This window comes from Dipodomys merriami, unplaced genomic scaffold (genome assembly GCF_024711535.1).
Source record: "Dipodomys merriami isolate MVZ:Mamm:240054 unplaced genomic scaffold, mDipMer1.0.p SCAF_3, whole genome shotgun sequence".
Classification (NCBI taxonomy): domain Eukaryota; kingdom Metazoa; phylum Chordata; class Mammalia; order Rodentia; family Heteromyidae; genus Dipodomys; species Dipodomys merriami.
Window position 1 is genome coordinate 115017817 of NW_027204492.1, and position 19626 is coordinate 115037442.

Genomic DNA, 19626 nt, shown 5'->3' on the forward strand with positions numbered 1-19626 from the left:
CAATACTTTCTTGCTATTCTAATGAATTGTACTTTCTCCTTACCCAGTTTCCTTTCTACCTTTCTACAGAGAGCCAATCGAACTCACTCCGTAGAAAACTTCAGAAGCTACCCTGACTTTCTCCTTCCTCTGTAACTTATTGATTAGCTCTTTCTCCTGTCTCTCTCCTCAGGGTCACCCTCTGACCCTGAAGATCTTTAAACCCACATTTTGCATACTTGCTTCAATCATTAACATAATGACACTCTGTCCAATGACTGGAAAATAAGGCCCTTAAGAACTATAACATTTGGAAGACAGTTTTACTCTGCTAAATGTTTAAGCAAGAAAAAGAGGCACAGGTAAAGGTGAACAAAAATAGAAGAACAATTTTCTTCAACCAAGTCTTGAGTCTAACTCTATAAATCATACCTACAGAGTTGAAAACATATCTCTAATTTCCAATAAAGGTACAGGGGAAATCATTATCTTTAATATTTAATCATCTACTATACTGTATTTCCCAGGAATGCAGATATTATGACAATTCAGTGCACAAAGACAAAAAGAGGAGCTTCCATGACCTTTGCAATGTCATGTTGCAAGTGAGGTTGAGGATTTTGAGCAAACATACCAACTGAGGGACATCTCACTAACGAGAAGGCTAAGTATGAAGATGACTCAGAAAGAATTAGGAAGCAAATTCATTATTAAACTGATAAAGGAATCTGCAGAGATTATCCTGGTTAATAAAGATGTAAAAATTATAGCTCATTGGCCAAATACCACCAATGATGAGAATTGGAGATTGAATCCAGGGCCTTTTTAGTGACATCTACAGCTTAGATCGTATATTCTTCAAGGGTTAAAAATAAAGATAAGAGAATATTCCATGACACATAAAAATTATAGGTAGTTCAAATTTCCATGTCTATAAAGTGTTGTGGAAACATAGTTATGCTCATTCATTTACTTAACATTCATAACTGCTTTTATTACACAGTGGCAGAAGTAAGTACAAGGAGACCAGATGGCCCACACAGCCTAAAACATCACTTTCTGGACTTTTATGGAAGAAGTTTGCTAACTCCTTGGTCAGACTGGGAAACTACTTTGCTCAAAAATAATCTGGGCAGGATTGGTTCCACTCTCACTTGAAGACTTGGCTCTGTTTGGCTTAAGTCAATCAGCAAGTCCCCAACTCACAGGGACTGGAGCCTATGTGTTGTGGTCCAGTCTTTGTGGTTACTATTGCAATGATGTAAGGCTAATTTAAGTTATCACACATTTAAGTTATTGTATTTTAAATTAACTCCCAAAGTTTTTAGTTACACAAAAATGCTACTGCTCTACATTTCTACTTCCATCACTTTATGCTGTAAATTCTACAAAATGTATCTTTCTATATGGTACAGTCATTAATATGGAGTTACAGATATTTTTAAATTTTGTCATTTAAAATTCTACATAGGATTGAAGAGTGAGTTAGTACACCAAAAGCAAATTAATATAGGCTACTCTAGCTGTCCATTCATGTATTTGCCTTTTACTGAAAATGAGCTGGGATCATAGTGTTTTCACTTTAAGTAATTTATTTTTTCTGTACCACTTGTTGCTGCAATATACTACACTCATACTCCCCACACATAGTACCTTCATGAATTCTAGAAAATTGAGAAGCTACCACATTAATAAATAAATTAATGGTGAAGTTTTGATGATGAAACTTTGGATTTGTTTAATGAATTACCAGCTTTACATAAATGCCTAAAATTTTGGCATTTCTACATTGTAAAAAAAAAGAATAATTTTCACTAACTGATTTGTAAACATTTTCCCTAAGAACCTACAGAAGAATGTAATGTTTCAGATATGGGCCTATTCGTTCATCTATTCATACATATATCCGGTAAAACCCTAACAAAAAATGCTGATTGACCTCATGATACATGCACACAATATTCTGAGCTGTGAAAACCTCCTTTATCACCTATAGGTAAATAATCATGATGCTGTAGTAAATTTTGGATCAATACCAAAGAGGATTAACATATTTACATTTATAACTCATTTACCCTTTTGTGGGTTCTAAGAAGAAATGTAAGCTGGACAATGTGAGTTGTTGAAGTTTAAAGGTTGGTCTAAAAGAGAACCATCTAAGTTAACTTGGGAAGGAAGTTGCCAAGAGCTTGGAACAGAAGATGGAGAATGGTGTCATGGAGACTGAGAGAACAGTCTAGAACATAATATCACCAAAAATGAGCTGGGCACCTTTATACAACAGTTTTATAGGATTTCATGAGGATAATAAGTAGAATTTCTTCAAAACATCATGGACAATTAACTTTTTGAAAGTACAATGGAGCTGTTTCTCTGTAAACCATTAGTAAGAGGAAGTTGCTATGTAATTTTCATCTCCCTAATAATTATTTGCACTTGACTTTTGCATTCCATTGTGACTGGGCTGCCATGCTGTGAACATTTCCTGTCTCCTAGTCACCCTCCCATGTAGGTGCTGGTTGGAGGTAGGGAGTGGCTGCAAACCTATGATGAATAGATCTCCACCACTTGAGCATACATCCAACGAGGGGGTAATAATGGCACTTTCATATTAAAAGTTCTGCTTTGGTAATTTGTAGATATGCTGCTCCTAGAATATCCTTTAGAGGTAGGTCATAAGTGTCAGATCTCTTTGAGAACTACATGCTGACAGGAGACACAATACAGATCTTTCTGGCAACAAGTAGAACAAATGAGGACTCTAGGTCCATTTTTAGCTCCCTGTAAACCTCAAGGAAGTCACTTTACCAATCTCTGCCCTAGTTCCTTTCAAATATAAACCATGCGGAAGCCTTCCATGTCAAGGGCTTTGAAAACATATCAATCTGTGAAGTAAAAATACAGGAATTAGCACAAATATATAATGCTCTAGAGCAAACTACTTAATTCATGTGTCAAATCCAGTCCATTGTCTGTTTTTGTAAATAACGTTTTGTTGAAAACATTCATACCTAGTTTATCTATTTCTAGTGACTCCTTCAATATGACAGTAGTAGAGTCCCTTTCTGTGAGTCACAAGAGATCACAATGTTTCCAAAGCATAAAATGTTTACTATATGAATATTGACAGAGGAGGTTGACTGGCTTGGTTCTAGAAAATTAAGTTTGTGAACAGAGGGAGAAAAGTATGTGTCTTTTGGTGAGAGAATGTCTTGTATTAGCCAGTTACTTTAATGAAAATTATGACATGGAAGGAAAGTGTAAGACAGGGTAACACAGACTTATTTTTCCTCCAATTGTTCCATGCTCATCAACAGGCCAAAGGGAAGGAGTGTTAGGAGAATGTGCTCCTACAAAGAAATAAAATCGGTATGGTTGAGTACATTTTTGGCAGTTATTTTACTGTTCTGGTGAGAAAAAACAAATTGCTTGTATGAGCTATGAGTTATAAATTGTGTAATCTTAGGGACTCCACTTATTTAACTTATTTAAATACAAGTTAAATGCTCTTAATTGTATCTGTAACTTGCAACACACAATATAAAGATGGTAAATGAATTTCTTGCTGTGAATGAAAAAAATTTACTTATAGAATTAAATAGCAAATAAAATAACTCTATTATATGTTGGAAGAGAGGTCAAAGACAGAAGGGAAAAGCTTTACATTTTAGTACTTTTACCAGTACTTGTGTGTGTGTGTGTGTGTGTGTGCTAGGAGTGCACCTTGAATTCAGAGCCTTGCCTTCTTGCTTGGCTTTTTTGCTCAAGGCTGGTACGCTACCATTTCAGTCTCACCTCTACTTCCACTTTCTTGTGGTTAAATGGAGATAAGAGTCTCGTAGATTTGTCTGCTTGGGCTAGTTTCAAACTTCAATACTCAAATAGCCTCCTGAGTAGCTAGGATTACAGGCATAAGCCATGGGTGTCTGGATCTATTCTGATTTTGAACAAGGGGTCCACATTTTCATTTTGTAATGGGTTCCTAAAATTATATAGTCATTTCTGTATGCTCAGAACCTTTCCTATCAAATCTCTTTTGAAAGTCTCTCCCAGCCTTCCTTAATCTGAATTGTTCTTGCCTCTACCCTGGGAGCATCAGAGTGGCCTGATTTACATGACCTCAATATCCAGTGGCACAAAAATTACCACCATCCCTCATCACCATTGCAATTGATAAGGATCTTTGTGAGAAATAAGCCACTTGAAGATAAGGATTCATTCAGCCTTCTAGATTATCTATAGGCAAAGGCCTGGCAGACACTGAGATCTTTAAGTAAGGTACATTTGTCATGAGCTCCCTCTCAGTTGCTCTCCTTTTTTTATGCAAGAGGACAGACAATAATGGAAAGACACCTGTCACAAAGATGATTCTGTGTCCTCTTAAGTTTAGCCAATCCATTTACCAGCATCATCCACATTCCTCCACTTGGCATTTGGCACAGACCAGAATTTCTGCCTGTGCCCCAGCCTTAGGCAATGACATCAAAATTACTTTCTGCAAGGGTTGGTTCAATCCAGAAAGAAGAGGTTCAAAGGCAACTCAAAAGATTCAAAGGTGGCTGGCAGCCCCAAGCTAGTATTTCAATTACAGGCTGTGATGGAAACCTGGTCCTCCAGGTGCTGCTCCTTTTTTTTATCAGTTGACCGTCCTGATGACTCCAAATGCATCCTGTGACCTAACTTGTATGCATCCCTAGGGCTATGTATAGCCATGAGGAGAAAGTGGTGACCCAGAGTGTGAGCTAGGCTGTTGCCCACAGCTTGGCTTGAACGTGTGGATCCCAATTCTATTATAATTTAGTGGCCTGAAGAATTTCAGATAATTAAAATCCCTTCAGATCCTTTGACCTGCTGAACAAATAAGCCAAACGTTTTAGACATTTGTCCTTAACTGAAGGCCACGTTAACCTAGCAAAGTTTCAAAAAAAAAAGGTTCAAGAAAAAAGGCAACAGCCTAAGATACTTAGCACAGCTAAGTCTGCTTAGCACGGCTACTTGTGCTGTACACCAAGTTAGATCTGGAATGCTAGTGTCTTTTCTGAGCTTTCCCATTAAAAACCTTTCTATCAACTCTGCAAACCTACCTTCCAGCTGGGAGCTGCAATTATTAACTCAGCAGATAGGTGCTTTGTCACATTCAAAAGAAAACAAATCTGCTCCAATGAAGGGAATAAACAGCTCTAATGTTCAGCCTGGGAAGCATTTGCATTGACAGGACATAATCACCTTTCATTTCATGTAATGATACTATATCGTGTTTACTTTGTTCCTCCCATTCCCAAATTATAACATGCCTGCTCCCCTTGACTGGAAGCTTGAACCCCTAAGGAATGCATTGAACTGAATGACATTCGTTCATACCATGAGGCCATTATTGACGTTTTATGCAGAATTCACTGTGTGCACTTGGAAGAAGTATATTTTATTTCAGAATTCATCATCAAAAGTTTTTTTTTAAAAACAAAAACCCTGAAGCAAACTGCCTCTCCTCTAACATAATGCTAGTTCTTCACTCCGAATATTTAAAACTTCTTGAAATAATGCAGCAACCTGCCACCAATAGGCTTCTCTGATTTCCTCCATGGATATAACTTTTAATTTCCACAGAGATCTCCAGCATTTTATTACTAGAAACAAAGGGTAACAAGACATGTAATCTCTCAGATCCATTTGTCTTTTGTTGGGTATATATTAAAAATGAGGGCTTGATAAAGAAGGAAATTGATGTCTGCTTCAAACACAAAAATATCACCAGGAAAGGGGTTACAATCACAATATCCACATTCCTCTTCACAATTTAACTATTCTTGACTTTTTAGATTGCTAGTAAAAGTTTGAGGAATTTATTAAAGGAAAACAGATAACTCATCCAAAAAGTAACAATAAGTCTTAGGAAATTCTAGAATAAAAATCTAGGGAAAAAAAGTGCTCTAAGAATGACTTGAGAACTACAAAATAATGTTTGAAGATAATGACTTCTTCCCTCTTTGGGAAATTTGAATTAGACTGAGTAAAGTTGCAGTGGAAATACTTTGGGGGTCCTGCACACGATAAGATTTTCTAGTTCTAATTTCTGTGATGACAGAATCTTATCACTTTGATTTGACTCTTCTCTGCTGTGGTGATAAGAAAGCAGAGGAGAACATACAAACTACTTGTATTTATTCAGATGATCTTTTCCTAGCATTTGATGAGCCAAAAATTTATTTTACATTGACCAGTGAATAGAATTGCAGCTGGGAATAGTTAAACTATTTCCAACTTGGGCCAAGCTCATATCGAAGAATAGAGTGGAATTTCCCACATCTCATTATTAATCTCTACTATTCAGGATTTAGAATTGAATCCCTCTGCATTAAGGAGATAGTAGCTCACCTAATTACCCACCATGGGAATTGCTTGTAGAATAAAAGAATGGTATGTCTTATCCAATACTCACATGGGGATACTTTCTACATATATAGACTAAAGGGTGCCAGAAAGCCAGAAGGCCAGAAAAAAGTCCCTTTAGTTTGAGCTTACAGTCACACTATATGGCTAAGAAATAACACTCCAGTCTCTTCTTTCATCCCTCGGCTCTATCCATACAATCGTCCACCTTGCTCAATTTTTAGTCTTTTCCTCCTATCTACAAGGACCAGCATGCTAAATTTTTGAAGCACGTTTATATTACATCTGTACATTATACAGTCAGACAAGTATGTTTTTACTCCATTTAGTGAAAAACTGAGGAAAGAACGATGTAACATAGAGGGCCCCATAGTCTCTATTAAACTTGTGCATTTCTACAGAGAATAAAGTAGACATTGCTCACTTGAGAATGATGACAATGGCTTTCATTGTTGTCCCCACCCCCTCCAAACATACTTCATTAGTTCTTCCTGAGGGGGTCTCTGCTCTATCTTAAACATAGTCTATATTATATTTAACACTTGTACTGAATGCTTGAAACTTGCAAATTATCCTACTTACTAAAGGACCTCCTGTATTTAGTGGTGCTCAGTAAGTCCTAGGTACAGTCAAAGAGAGCTTTTCTGCAAGTAAGAGTCCTCTATCTCTTAACTGCCTACAGAGCAGTTGTTAAGCTTAAAGAAAATCTTATATCTGAAAGATTCACAATAATATATTAATCTGATTATTTAGCTATTAGAGAATAACTGAATATAGGAAGCCTGATCCCTCTTAGAGTTTTGTCTATCCCTTGTTTGGCTTCCATCAAAAACAATTATCTTACATGACATTACTTACTTTCAAAGACAAGATTTACAAAAGAAAGCTGAATATCATTCACAAAGAATATGTAAATAGGTGAAAGATCAAATGCAAAGGTGTTAACCTAATCATACCTTAGCTCTCAAATTGTCCTTCAATGAGTACAGATACCCTAGACTGAACACCAGAGCCTCCCAGCCATTCTGATAATTAAAATATCTCTTTGTAATGGGCATTATTCAGTAGGCAAGCAAAAAGAAAAGGATTGCCATTATTTATAAAACTCAGTGAATACGAATAAATGCTTTCCAAATAAGTATTATTCTCTGAGAGCACTATAGAAATGTACACTATTTTGTACTATTATTTTGCTCTGCTTGTTATGATTTTAGAGACAAGGTTTCTACTACATAGCCCAGTCTGACCTGGAATTTGCAATCCTCCTGATTCAGCCCCTTGAGTGTGGGGATCGCAGATGGGCATCGGCACACATGGAAGAACCTTACTTTTCAAGTAGAAATGAAGCACACCGATTTGGAAACATTTGGATATTGGTTACTTTGGTTTTAAAGCTCATTTAGTAATCAGTGCAGGTTTCTTAAATAGCTTATTTGCGTTTAGGTTTTAAAAGCTGGCAATAGACCAATATAAATATTAAATTGATACCTGCTCTACCCCTTAAAATGTCAATGATGCTAACAGTAACCATGAACCCCTGACTGGGAGCCCTTGGTTCAGATATCTACCTATTGATCATAGGACCTGGAGCATATGGGAACTCAAATCCAACCAGGAGAAAATGAAAAAAATGTATTAATCAAGGAGATCTGAGGCATATCTTCATAAATTCACAATCCATGTCTTAAGTACATTCTATTGGTAGCAATTTTCCAGTCTTGAGTGTAAGTATCCAGGTCCCCTTAACTGAACCAATAACATAAATTGATAGCCATGTATAAAATAGATGCCATAATATAAAATTTAACAACATTACTTTAGTGATAGCAGAAGGGACTTGGGCAACATGTATGAAATTAGAGTGTGAGCTAAACTACTGGCCTTTCTACCAGTCTTTGAGTTTTCTGGGAGTCTTGACTTTGACCGTCACATCTCTTAGCACAACCTTAGAAAAGTCTTGAAGAGCAAGAAGGCACTTTCCATATGTTCTTCTGCATGATCAAGGACAACCTGGGTCATCCCAAGATGGCCTCAGCAAGCACTTCAGCAACTATGTTCTGAGGAAGTGAAGTCTACTCTATCTGCAGCATTTCTGAGTAAGGGGAGAGATTTTCATGGGAGATCCTGAAAAGTAACTCCAATACCCACATGTTATTTCTCCTGCACCCCTCTACTTTGTAATAATTCTCACTTGGAAGTAGGTACAATTGAGAATACAAAAAGCCAAATCTCCCCTGAGTAACCCACTTCATGGTGATCTGTATTTACTAATAGTCCACAGGCTGCTTGGCTAGAAGAATGTAGCCTGTGGTTGTAATTTTTTTCTTCCTTCATCTCCAATCTCTGCTCAATTACAAATTGGACTCAAGCCAACTGTGCTTCATTATTTCAAATCTCTTTCACTAATTTCTTGTAATTAATAATATTTCACTTAAGTTGGAGAATAATAACAAAGACAGGCTGTGCCCTGCCATTTTGAGAAATGCAATATAAATTCTTGTCTCATAAAACTGGAGAACCCAAAACACTGCAGCCACTCTGAATCAAGATATTTTTTCCTTAAAAAGTTAAACCCAGAATTAACTATGACCTAGTAATATTATACGACCCAACCCACTCTAATACTAGGTATATCCAAAACAAATGAAAGCAAGGAATGGATATTTTGTGTGTGAATGTATTTGTGTGCATGAGTGAGTGTATATATGAATAGGCGCGTGTGTTACAAGTGCTTCTTGTAGTGCTCCCTGCTAGCTCCTGTACTTGCAATAATCAAAAGGTAGAAACAACTTAAATGTCCTTAAAGAGATAAATGAATAAAGAAATGTGTTGCATGTGTGTGTGTGTGTGTGCGTGTGTGTGTATTTATCCTTCATTTTTTTTTTAAAGGAGTACAATCCTGAACAATGCTTCAACATGGATAAACCCTGAAAATGTTGTGCAAAATGAAATAAGTCAGGCAAAAAGGGCAGATACGGTAGAATTCCACTTGTATGAGATATGTGGAATAAGGAACCCATAAAAATTGAAAGTAATACAGACGTTACAAGAAGCTATGAGGAAGGAAGATTGGATAGTTGTTATTTAATGGATACAAAATTTCTAGTGATGATGAAAATGTTCTAGAAAACACTTTGTTGCCTTTTCTAGTTACAGATGATATAGTAGCATTCTCTACTATTTCTAGAAAACTTTCTAAATGATAATATTACATGTCAAACTTTAGTTATTAGACTCAGACAGCGATGCAACTGGTTTGGTGCTTAATAATGACAGACGCTTTTTCTCTTGTCCATCCTACACATTGAGTGGTCACTCTAAGATGGAGCCTGCTCAAGAGCAAAGCAAAGCAAAGCAATTTCACAAGATACAGAAGGTATAGGAGATTAAGCTGCTTGAGGAATGACCTTCAATTGTATATGAATCCTCACTTTTAGTAGGTTTATGATCAAAGTAGAATCCCATTAGCCAAGAATTTCATTATGCCCCTTTGTACTTACTTGATGAAGTAGTCTCGCCCATCTCGGTTTGTCATCATCTCCCATCCATAGGGTGGTACCTGGTTCAAGCCCCAGGTTCCTGAGGGAGGTGGCCAGCCTGACGACTTCGTCCTGTGGCTGGAAAAGAAAGAAAAGCATCATCACACTTGACTTCGTCCTGTGGCTGGAAAAGAAAGAAAAGCAACATCACACTTGACTTCGTCCTGTGGCTGGAAAAGAAAGAAAAGCATCATCACACTTGGCTTCTGAATATATCTTCTAAGCCACTGCATCAGGGCGCAGTCATACTTCTTAAAATCGTGAGCTGAATCTTCAACCAATTCAAAGCATAATTATAAGGAAGGTTTTAACACTAGGCATTGCCTGTGTGCTCTCTCATTTATTTTCCATAGAAATATACTTAAAGATCTTATAATAAGGAATCAACTCAACAAATAGGTCAGGGAGATTAAGTAACTTTCCTAAACACAGATCAACCAATTTTGAATGAAAGTACTGCATATTTTCTGTCACACTAGACACTGGATTCCAAAGACCAAAATAGCAAGTTTAGACTCATAATAATCATACTTCAGGCAAAGTCAATCATGAAACCTTACACAAATCTGTAATTTTAAGTTTCATCACAGCCATATATTCTCCTTTTACACTTACAGTCTACAACTTATCAACAAGATGCAAAGATAGGTAACAGAATTCTCTTCAGAATGGTAACTCCTTTGTACAACTAAAGGATAATAAAATAACTTTTAAAAAAGAATTCTCTCCAAGTTCGTCTTTTCATAAGCAAGAAAAAAGGGTTAATAACTCATTTCCTCATGACAAGTAGGCATGACAAGCATCACGGACAGTCACACAGAAATTCGATGCCAGTTTCTGAAACATCACCAATCCTGGTTTTACCTTCTCAACCCAGAACCTGCAGAAATTTCACCTTTGTTTTTGAAAGGAAGCAAGTGATATCCTTAGAATAAGTCAACAACATTTGACACTTGATCAAGGAAAAATTACTCAGTCGGTAGGCTCTAAGATTGGTGACTTGAAACTGCAAAGAAGGACCATCAAAGCTGTCAGAGGGAAATAAATCAGTGATGACATTTTCATGGATTGATTCACCATCAGTGTCTCAGCAGCAATCCAAGAACCCTTGGCAATCAGAAAGGAGCGCCCCCTTTGGTAAGATGAGCGCCCCCTTTGGTAAAACGAATGTATAGCAAGTGCCTCTAGCCTAAGGTTCAGCCTAGCTAGTGAGAGTGGCAGGAGATGGATGGCAGTTGCCATCTGCCTCCTCGGTCAGGACTAGTTGTACCAAATGCAATTTATACAGCCTTTTACGGCATCTTTTGTGCAGGCTGTAACCCTGTCATGGTGCATATCCGAAGCAGGGCTCTTAACCATTCTGTGGAGAGGGGAAGATTTTAAGTCAGCAGGACCATGGACAACTTCTGCTCCAACCCCTTTGTCCTCACAGATGCAGCTGACCGCAGCTAGCACTTCTCACGAGAAGCAAAGCCTTTCCTTTTCAATTGTTCTCAGAGGAAGTATTTTGCATAATTTTAACCCTGCCTGTAGTCTTTTTCTTCTATTTCCTTTCAATTTTCTTTCCTTCTCTACAATGTGTGCAAATTTAATGTAGATTTGATAAATTTAGAATGGCACCATAGGACTATTTCTTGCCCATTGACTATTAGAAGCAAAAAAACAACAACCAAAAACATAAACCACGGCCACTACTTTTGTTCCTCTGGCTTACACAAAAGTCAGTAATGACAATTTGCTCTGGTGGTTTTTTAAAAATGTGTAGCTTCCCTGCAGTGAGAGCAAGTATGAATTTGCTACCCTGAAGGACCACAAAAAAAAAAAAAACAAATAAAAAACACCCCATACCACTTTTTCCATGCTAGCAGGGGATGTATTTGGAATGCTTTCTAAGGTGGTACCAAGAAAACAAGCCCTTAGAGGTCTGAATACACTCTATTTTTTAAAATTAAAACTTTCCCTAAAGCAATACTACAGTTAGAAATGACATAAAGAATATTCTTGAGAATGGAAGAAAGTTTATGTAGCGAATGTAATAATTTATTCTAGAGTCCTAAATTATGTACTATATTAGAATTAGGACTCGTTCATCAGAGGGGGCTAACTTGCTTAAGGGAAATAATGGCCTTTCCTTTTGCTTCCTTTTCATTTCTTGCTTTTTTTTTCTCCTTGAAACTCTAATCACTAAAGGAAAGACAAAGGTTTCTTAATACAATCTGCATTATACTAACAAGCTGTCCAGGACAGTATGTTCAGGAAACAGGAAACAATAGTTGGTAAAAAATGTTTTCAATTAAAGCCTCTCACCAAACACCAAATGAGCAAGAGGTGCTTGTGCCTCTAATTCTAGCTACTCCAGAAACTAAAGATCCAGAGGATCAGGTTTTAAAGTCAGTCGCCATCAAAAAGTAGGGCTGATGGCATGTTTCAAGTGGTAAATCACCAACTGAGCAAGCCAGCTGAGAACACACAGCCCTGAGTTCAAGCCCCAGTACTGTCAAAACCAAACCGAACCCAACCCAAATGAACACACAAATGCCAAATGAAATGTTAGTGGAACATCCTAAAATACTAATTGAGTTCCTTGAAGTGAAGGGGCATCTGCATCTATGAATGAACTAATTAAATGATGAAGATCAGACATGATTACATGTTTGCCTATTCATGTATTCGTAGGAAATATATAGGTCTGAAAGGCCTTAATAGAATTTTGCAAATGAAAAGTGTATGTACAATAGAAAAAAAACCTATTAAGGTATCTATCCAGAAGATAGAAAACTCATCACTGAGAAAACTATGTAAAAAAGAGATTTGTCTCCTATATCTAAGCAGTGTAATGACTGAAAGTCCAGCCTAGACAAAAGCTAGCCTCACTGCTTTACTTAGGAAATGGTTTAGGGAATCTAATTTCCCAGTCTCACCTCAGTAAGCACATCAGTCTTTTTACTGTTTTTCAAATGCTCCCCATTATATCACTGCTGAAAACCACAACTTTCTGTGCTGCTTTTTCACCTGTTACAGGTGGCTCCTTTACAGAGCAGCAGGATAACTAAGCACGTAAGAGCAGGGTGCTTGACTGTATTGCTTCAGTGTCTTTCCTAATGTATAAATAACACTCACTTCCTTTGGCGAGACCAGGCACTGTTAGGATGACATTGTGGAGAACTGACACTCTTCTCTGCAGAGCTCCTTACTTTTAGCCATTATGCCAAGACTGGGTCCCAGAGTGAGATGCATGCTATATTTTTCCCTGTCCTTTTCAGAAAGCATCCATTTTGAGTCATTGGAAAGCCTTCCAGGGGCCAAGGCTATGAATGAGTTCTTATGTTCTTTGTTGAAGGTTTTGTTTTGTTTTTTTAAAATTAGTTTCAAGATTCTTCTTGACCCCCTCTGTACTCCACAGAGTACAGAGAACCCTAAATAGAACCCTAATAGAACCCTAAATAGAACCCTAGCAGATCTGTTGTGCTTCCCTCATGTTGCTGAGGATGGTATGCAGGTTGGCCTCACCAAGATTATTTGCAAGGAGATCTTCCAATCTAGTGTTGCCAGACTTAGCGACAATCAATACAAGCTAGTCAGTTGAATTAGAGTTTTCCATAGAAGTCACCTCTCACATAATATCTGGGCAATGCAGATGCTAATTTAGGTTTGACACCTACCATGATAGATTCAGACTGTCTCTAATCCATGACCTTGAGCAAGTTACTTGACCCCTTTGTCCTCCTCAAGATCAGTGACTTTTTTGTAAAATGGTAATAACAGGTTTCACGTCTTTGGGAGAACATGAAACGAGTGTTTTGTGTACAGCTTAATATGATGGCTGGCATACAGTATAGTATGCACTATCTAAACTTTGCTAAGTAGAATCTATTTATATGTGATAATATAGGGCCTTGTGTGGCCAAACAAGCAAAAATGACTTTAATCCATCCACCGAATAGAAATAAGGTAATAGGCCTAGTCATCTATTCCATCTAGTCTGGCAAGAGCCAAGCAAAAAGTGACTGAACCAAGTCTTCACCTTTTCCCATAAAGTTAGACATTGATGGACTTATGTCCATTTTTGAGGTAGAAGGAAACATCAGCAAATGCTTACCAGCAACCAAAAATCTGTGATATTGGGTAAAGAGGGTCAGTATCTGCTTTTCTCAGACAAACTCTTGAAAATCCTTACAATGCTGATATTCTGTGACTTCTATCTAAGATCATGGTGTGTGAACCACTTTCAAACACTTAGCTCAGCTTTAAAAATAGCGACCTACATTGTCAAGGCTATTTAAATCACTCCAGAAATTCCCACTGACTGACTGACTGAACTGGTTTGCAACTTTAAGACTCACTTACCTATTGTTTGCAACAGATTGAAAACATTGCAGATGAAAAAGACCTTCATACTTTATATGAAATGAGAGCAGCAATGAATGGTGTACCACAGTTGCAGAAGACTTCTGTTCGGGCCATTGGTAAAAGCAATAAACAGTTTCTTCCTAGCTACTTGATTCTAAGCCTTGGACCACCTCCTCCTCCTCCTCCTACTGCTGCTGCTCCTCCTCCTCCTCCTCTTCCTCCTCCTCCTCCTCCTCCTCCTCTTTTTTGCTTTTTTTCCTCTTTTCTCCTCCTTTTTGGAGGTATTGGACTTTGGAACACAGGACCTCCCATTTCCTAGGCAAGCAGATCTACCACTTGAGCCACACCCCCAGTCTTTGCTTTAATTTTTTTCAGATACCATATCATTCTCCCCAGTCTCAGTCTGGCTTTACACTGTGATCCTCTTTTTTCTACCTCCCAGTAGCAAGGATTATAGGCATAAACCCCTATACCTGGCTTTTGGACCACATCTGGATGGCCAATCATCCCTAGAAAAAGGCAAGATTAATAAAAAAAAAAAACCCTGAAGGCTTCCATGGTGATCTGAGTTTCCTTAGAAACAAATCAAGATCAAAAAAGGAATAATGTAAGAGAGGACTATGAGGTTCTGAAGCCTGTGTCAGATTTAAATTCTGTCACATTTGTGACCCTGAGCAAATTACTCTAAGCTCTCTGTACCTTATTTCCATCACCTATACAGTCAAATTATTCTGAGTCAATTTTTTCTAATTCAGAGGTAATTTCACCTCCAGTGTACAGTTAGCAATATCCATTACACTTTCTGTAGTCATATGTAGATACTGAACATCCAACTGTACACCTGCCAATCCCTTACCAAAAACAACAAGCCAGTCAAAATCACAATAATACCTCCTTGCCCCTCCCTCCCTCCCTTCTTCTCCTTTCCCCTTCTTCTTCTCTCCTCCTTCCTCCTCTCCCCTCACCTTCTTTCCTTTCCTCCCTCCCCTCCCCTTTCCTTCCCTTCCTTTCTTTTTCTTTCTCTCTCCTTTTTTTTTTTAAAAGACAAGGTCTTGCTATGTAGCTCAACTGGTCTGAGACTCACAATCACCCTGCCACAGCCTCTCAAGTTCTGGGATTATGAGCAAACACCACCACATCTGTTTGGGAGACTGGATCTTTCAGCACATGTGGTGATTTATGTGCAGACTATTTTAGGAATAGAAATGTGCGGCGGAGGTGACAATATACCAGAAACTCACCCTAGGCAAAATTCTTCCCAGGGCTACACTAATTAAAAGAATGTCCAAGACTGGCCTGTGAGGCTTTCTACTCCAAGCTAGATAGCCCTTACACTGCCATAATTGTGACACCAACTTATAGGCTTCTTCATATACTTCATTATAATATTATAGAACTAGTAGCTAGAATGACACTATTCTTTGAGACTTTGTATTGAGAAGTGAATTATCATGTTCTTTTCAGATAAGAGGAAACCAAAGCTTTATCTGATCCGTTATTCATTCCTGACATTGAATGGCACTGCACAAATCTAACAAAATAAAACATGACCCAGAATTTGATCATTCTTATTTCTCTGGAATTACAAGGATTTTTGCACAGAATAACCCAAGGTTATCCAGTATGGCAAATGGTATTGCAAAATGAAAAGCATTTATTCATTTATTGTGCTGTAAATAGTTGTTAGGTTGCAATAGCAAAACTCCATAATATACCTCAAAGCATCTTCAAGTAGTATTTGGTATTCAAGGCATCATTTGGCGCAAGGTAAAGGAAGCGGAGACAGAGAGAGGGTCATAAGCAAGAAAGAAGCTCCTGGATGAATTCAAAAAGTGCCAAGTTTTGGCAACAGCCATGCTCATTTTCTATCCAACTTGGTGTGCTCCACTGGTAAGAAAGCGGGGCCTTTGATATGGCTCCAGGAATGCTTGTCCTGTAGTGTCTTGTGCCATGAGTCAGTAAGGATTGATCAGGCTTCTGGGATCCAGTCAATGGCAGGTGTACACACACACACACACACACACACACACACACACACACACACACACACACACACACACACACACACACACACACACACACACACACACACACACACACACACACACACACACACACACACACACACACAGAGCCTGAGTTAGGCTGCATTTCCTTCTCTCTTAAAACATCACTGTCTCCTTTAAGTCAGGCATTTTGATCTCATACAAGAGGTAGAAGCTTTCCTTCCTATGACTGCTTATGAGTGGGCTTCAGTGAAGGTTCATGTGAGGGAAGCCATGGCATTTGGATGAATAGAAAGTCAAAGCCATATAGACAGAATAAGTAGGTTCTAACCATTGTGCAGATGTTACTTCTGTGATGATAAGGAGGACAACAGAGAAATAGTGAAAAGTAGGCAGATAATAACTACTTTAAATACTAATGCCAAGCCTTCAGGAAACAAACATTTCCAAATATAGTCATTATAAATTCATTTCAGTTAAGCAGAAATGTGTCATGAATCAGGAATTTAACTATGGTCAAATACCTATGCTATGCCTGGACTGGCTTACTGGCTTTGAACCATGATCTTCAGATCTCAACCCCCTGAGGAGCTAGGATAACAGTTGTGAGCTACCCATGCCTAGCCTGAAAATATATTTTACCACATGAATTTAAACACTTTTTCTCATTCTTATTTTCATCTCTATTACATGATTTAGCATCTCATGCAATAAAACTAACTGAGATGAAAATCCATGAGTGTCAGCGCAAATCTTCCCCAGCTGGTTGAATTAGTTCCATTTCCTAATCAGATTGGGGAATGAAATCTGGATTAACTGGCTCTCTTCCAAAATTACGTAACTACAAATGTAAGCCTCATTTTGTGAACAATCCTTTGACAAACCCCAAATATCCTAAGATTCTCAGTCCATATGTTTGAGAGTTCTTAAACATCACACACCGTAGCTACCATTCACATCAGATGCAGCCCTGCCTTAAGTAAGACTTTGAAGTTCATGAAATGCATTTGTGTCTTAGTTCATTGAATTCTCCAACACTTTAAATCTGAAAATGAAATTATAATTTGCCTCCTGTTGTTGAGGAGACCAGAACAGCCAGTTTCTCATTGCTCAGAGAGCTAAATAAGGAAACAGTTGACAGAGCAAATCTTGAGCTGCATTTCTTACAATGTGGTTTATATTTCTTCGTTGAGTTTGTAGTTGTACCTCCCAAGTAAATACGTGCTGTCAAGTAAATATGCTTACACATATTTACTGCTCTGTAAGGGCAATGATTATGTCTTCCCATTTCTATTGCTATTATTCAGAGTAATGCCAAGTTCATAACTGATGTTCCCTTGTGAACGAAATTAATAAATGAATTAAGGTATATGGTGATACTGGTATAGAATCTCACTGTTCTGTCCTCTACACCAATTTCTATTTGTACCTGTCAATATGTACTTTAAACATCTGAGAGTAACTTACAGATCCCATTATGTTCTGAAGAATCAGCCGGGTACTGGTGGCTCACACCTATTATATACTAGCTACTCTAGAGGCTGACATCTGAAGATTGCAGTTTGAAGTCAGTTTGTGCAAGAAAGTCCATGAGAGTCTTTTCTTCAATTAAGTACCAAAAAGCTGAAAGTAGAGCTGTGGATCAAGTGGTAGGGTGTCAGCCTTGACCAAGGGAAATAAAAAGCTCAGGCAGGGTACAGGCCCTGAGTTCAAGCTTCAGGACTGGCACAAAAATATTCTGACGAAAAGTCATTTTGTGGTGATATCAATCAAGATGTATTATGCTTATAAATTGACATGTTTGGTGGTATTCCCTTTGGACAACTTCTTAAAGATAATAAAGTATAATTTTTTTAAAAAGCTGAAAAAATAAAGTTGTTCTCACATCATCTGGGAATAGGAAGAATATAGTCTTCATTTAAAACGACACGATCACATCTAATGTACTTAATATTGACATAATGTCTAACGTCTAATCAACATCCAAACTTCTCCAATTACTCTAATAGTCTTTGTTTAGTTCTTGTTTGACCCAGTATCTAATCAAGCTTTATCCTTTGTACTTATGTTTCCTGTCTCTTTATTCAACAATGTTTTAAAGATGCATAGCTGTTATAAATGTACAATTTTAGAAAAGATGATGCAGTCCTTTCCTCCCAATCTCAGTGATATGTAACACCTAATGATTGGAAGGCATAGTCTGAATTGATTCAAACACAGTTCCTAGAGTTCACACAGTACTTGTCAATGGCAGTTGTCCAATAACTACTGTTAACTGAGCTAATATATAGATTATTAGAATTGTAGGTAGAAAGAATATGGAAGAATCCTTTCTCCAAAGACTCCTCCTAGAATAGTTTAGAGAGGATAGTTCAAGATGGGCACACACATTGCCAGTGAATTAGAAAACAGGACAGAAAGAATCCTATAGCTTTTAATGAAGAAAAAAGTCAGTCAGAAATCAGAGGAACCTCCCCCCCATCCCTTTTACTTCCTGGCATTTAGAGGGAGAGAATGGAAGAGACAAGAAGAAACAGCTACACAATAGATACCTAGGGAAGGGTTTAAAACATTATTGAAAACCACATAAAATTATTATTATTGTTATTGTTATTATTTTGTTAGATATGGGACTTGAACTTAGAGCCTAAGCTATATTTTCTCAAGGCTAGTGTTCAACCATTTTGAGCCAGAGCACCACTATTGGTTTTCTGATGGTTAATTGGGGATAAGAGTCTCACAGACTTTTCTGTCCACTCTGGCTTAGAACCATGATCCTCAGATCCCAGCCTCCTGAGTAGCTAGGATTTTAGGCATGAGCCACCAGCATGCTTCAGCAGAAATTATTTTTAAAAGAAGTAGGATAAAGGAGGGAGGATAACAAAAAGTAATCCTAAGTTTGTACAATTAACATATGCTAATTAAAAAGTAACATTCTATCCCAGCCAGAAATCCTCTCATAGATATCTTGGTGCATAATAGCCCAAAGCATGGGCATGGTTGACTGTTATATTTGTTGGTGTCACACACAAATCTATCCCTTTTATCATTCCTTCTTTAAGAAAAGATCTAAAGTGAGAAATAAATGAAAAGGAAGTTTGGTCTTGCTGAACACTAGAGGGAGGATTAGCCAATTTGAATTAGGAAAGATTTGGAATAAAAACACAGGTATTATAGGGACCCTTCTGGATAATTAATCAGTCTTCATTGAGCAGCAATTTTAAGTCACAGTTCTGTTGACCAGTTCTGTGTATGATATTGCAACCCTTATTGGAACCCCATACACTCCTCCATTTGTGAGCTTCAATGGCATCTGCGAGTTCCTTCTCTTTTGTCTAAGCACCAAATGTCCTCATGTCATT

At 37.8% G+C, this 19626-nt stretch overlaps 1 protein-coding gene across 8 annotated transcripts in view; it reads right to left on the minus strand.

Moving 5' to 3' along the window:
* The window catches only part of Frmpd4 (FERM and PDZ domain containing 4), a 493982-nt gene that overhangs the window by 162915 nt on the left and 311441 nt on the right, over window positions 1–19626 (minus strand). For all 8 annotated transcript variants that reach the window (XM_070040874.1, XM_070040873.1, XM_070040876.1 and 5 more), the window contains one exon: window positions 9870–9986. In XM_070040874.1, coding sequence (XP_069896975.1) covers window positions 9870–9986 — 117 coding nt within the window. The remainder of the gene's footprint in view (window positions 1–9869; window positions 9987–19626) is intronic.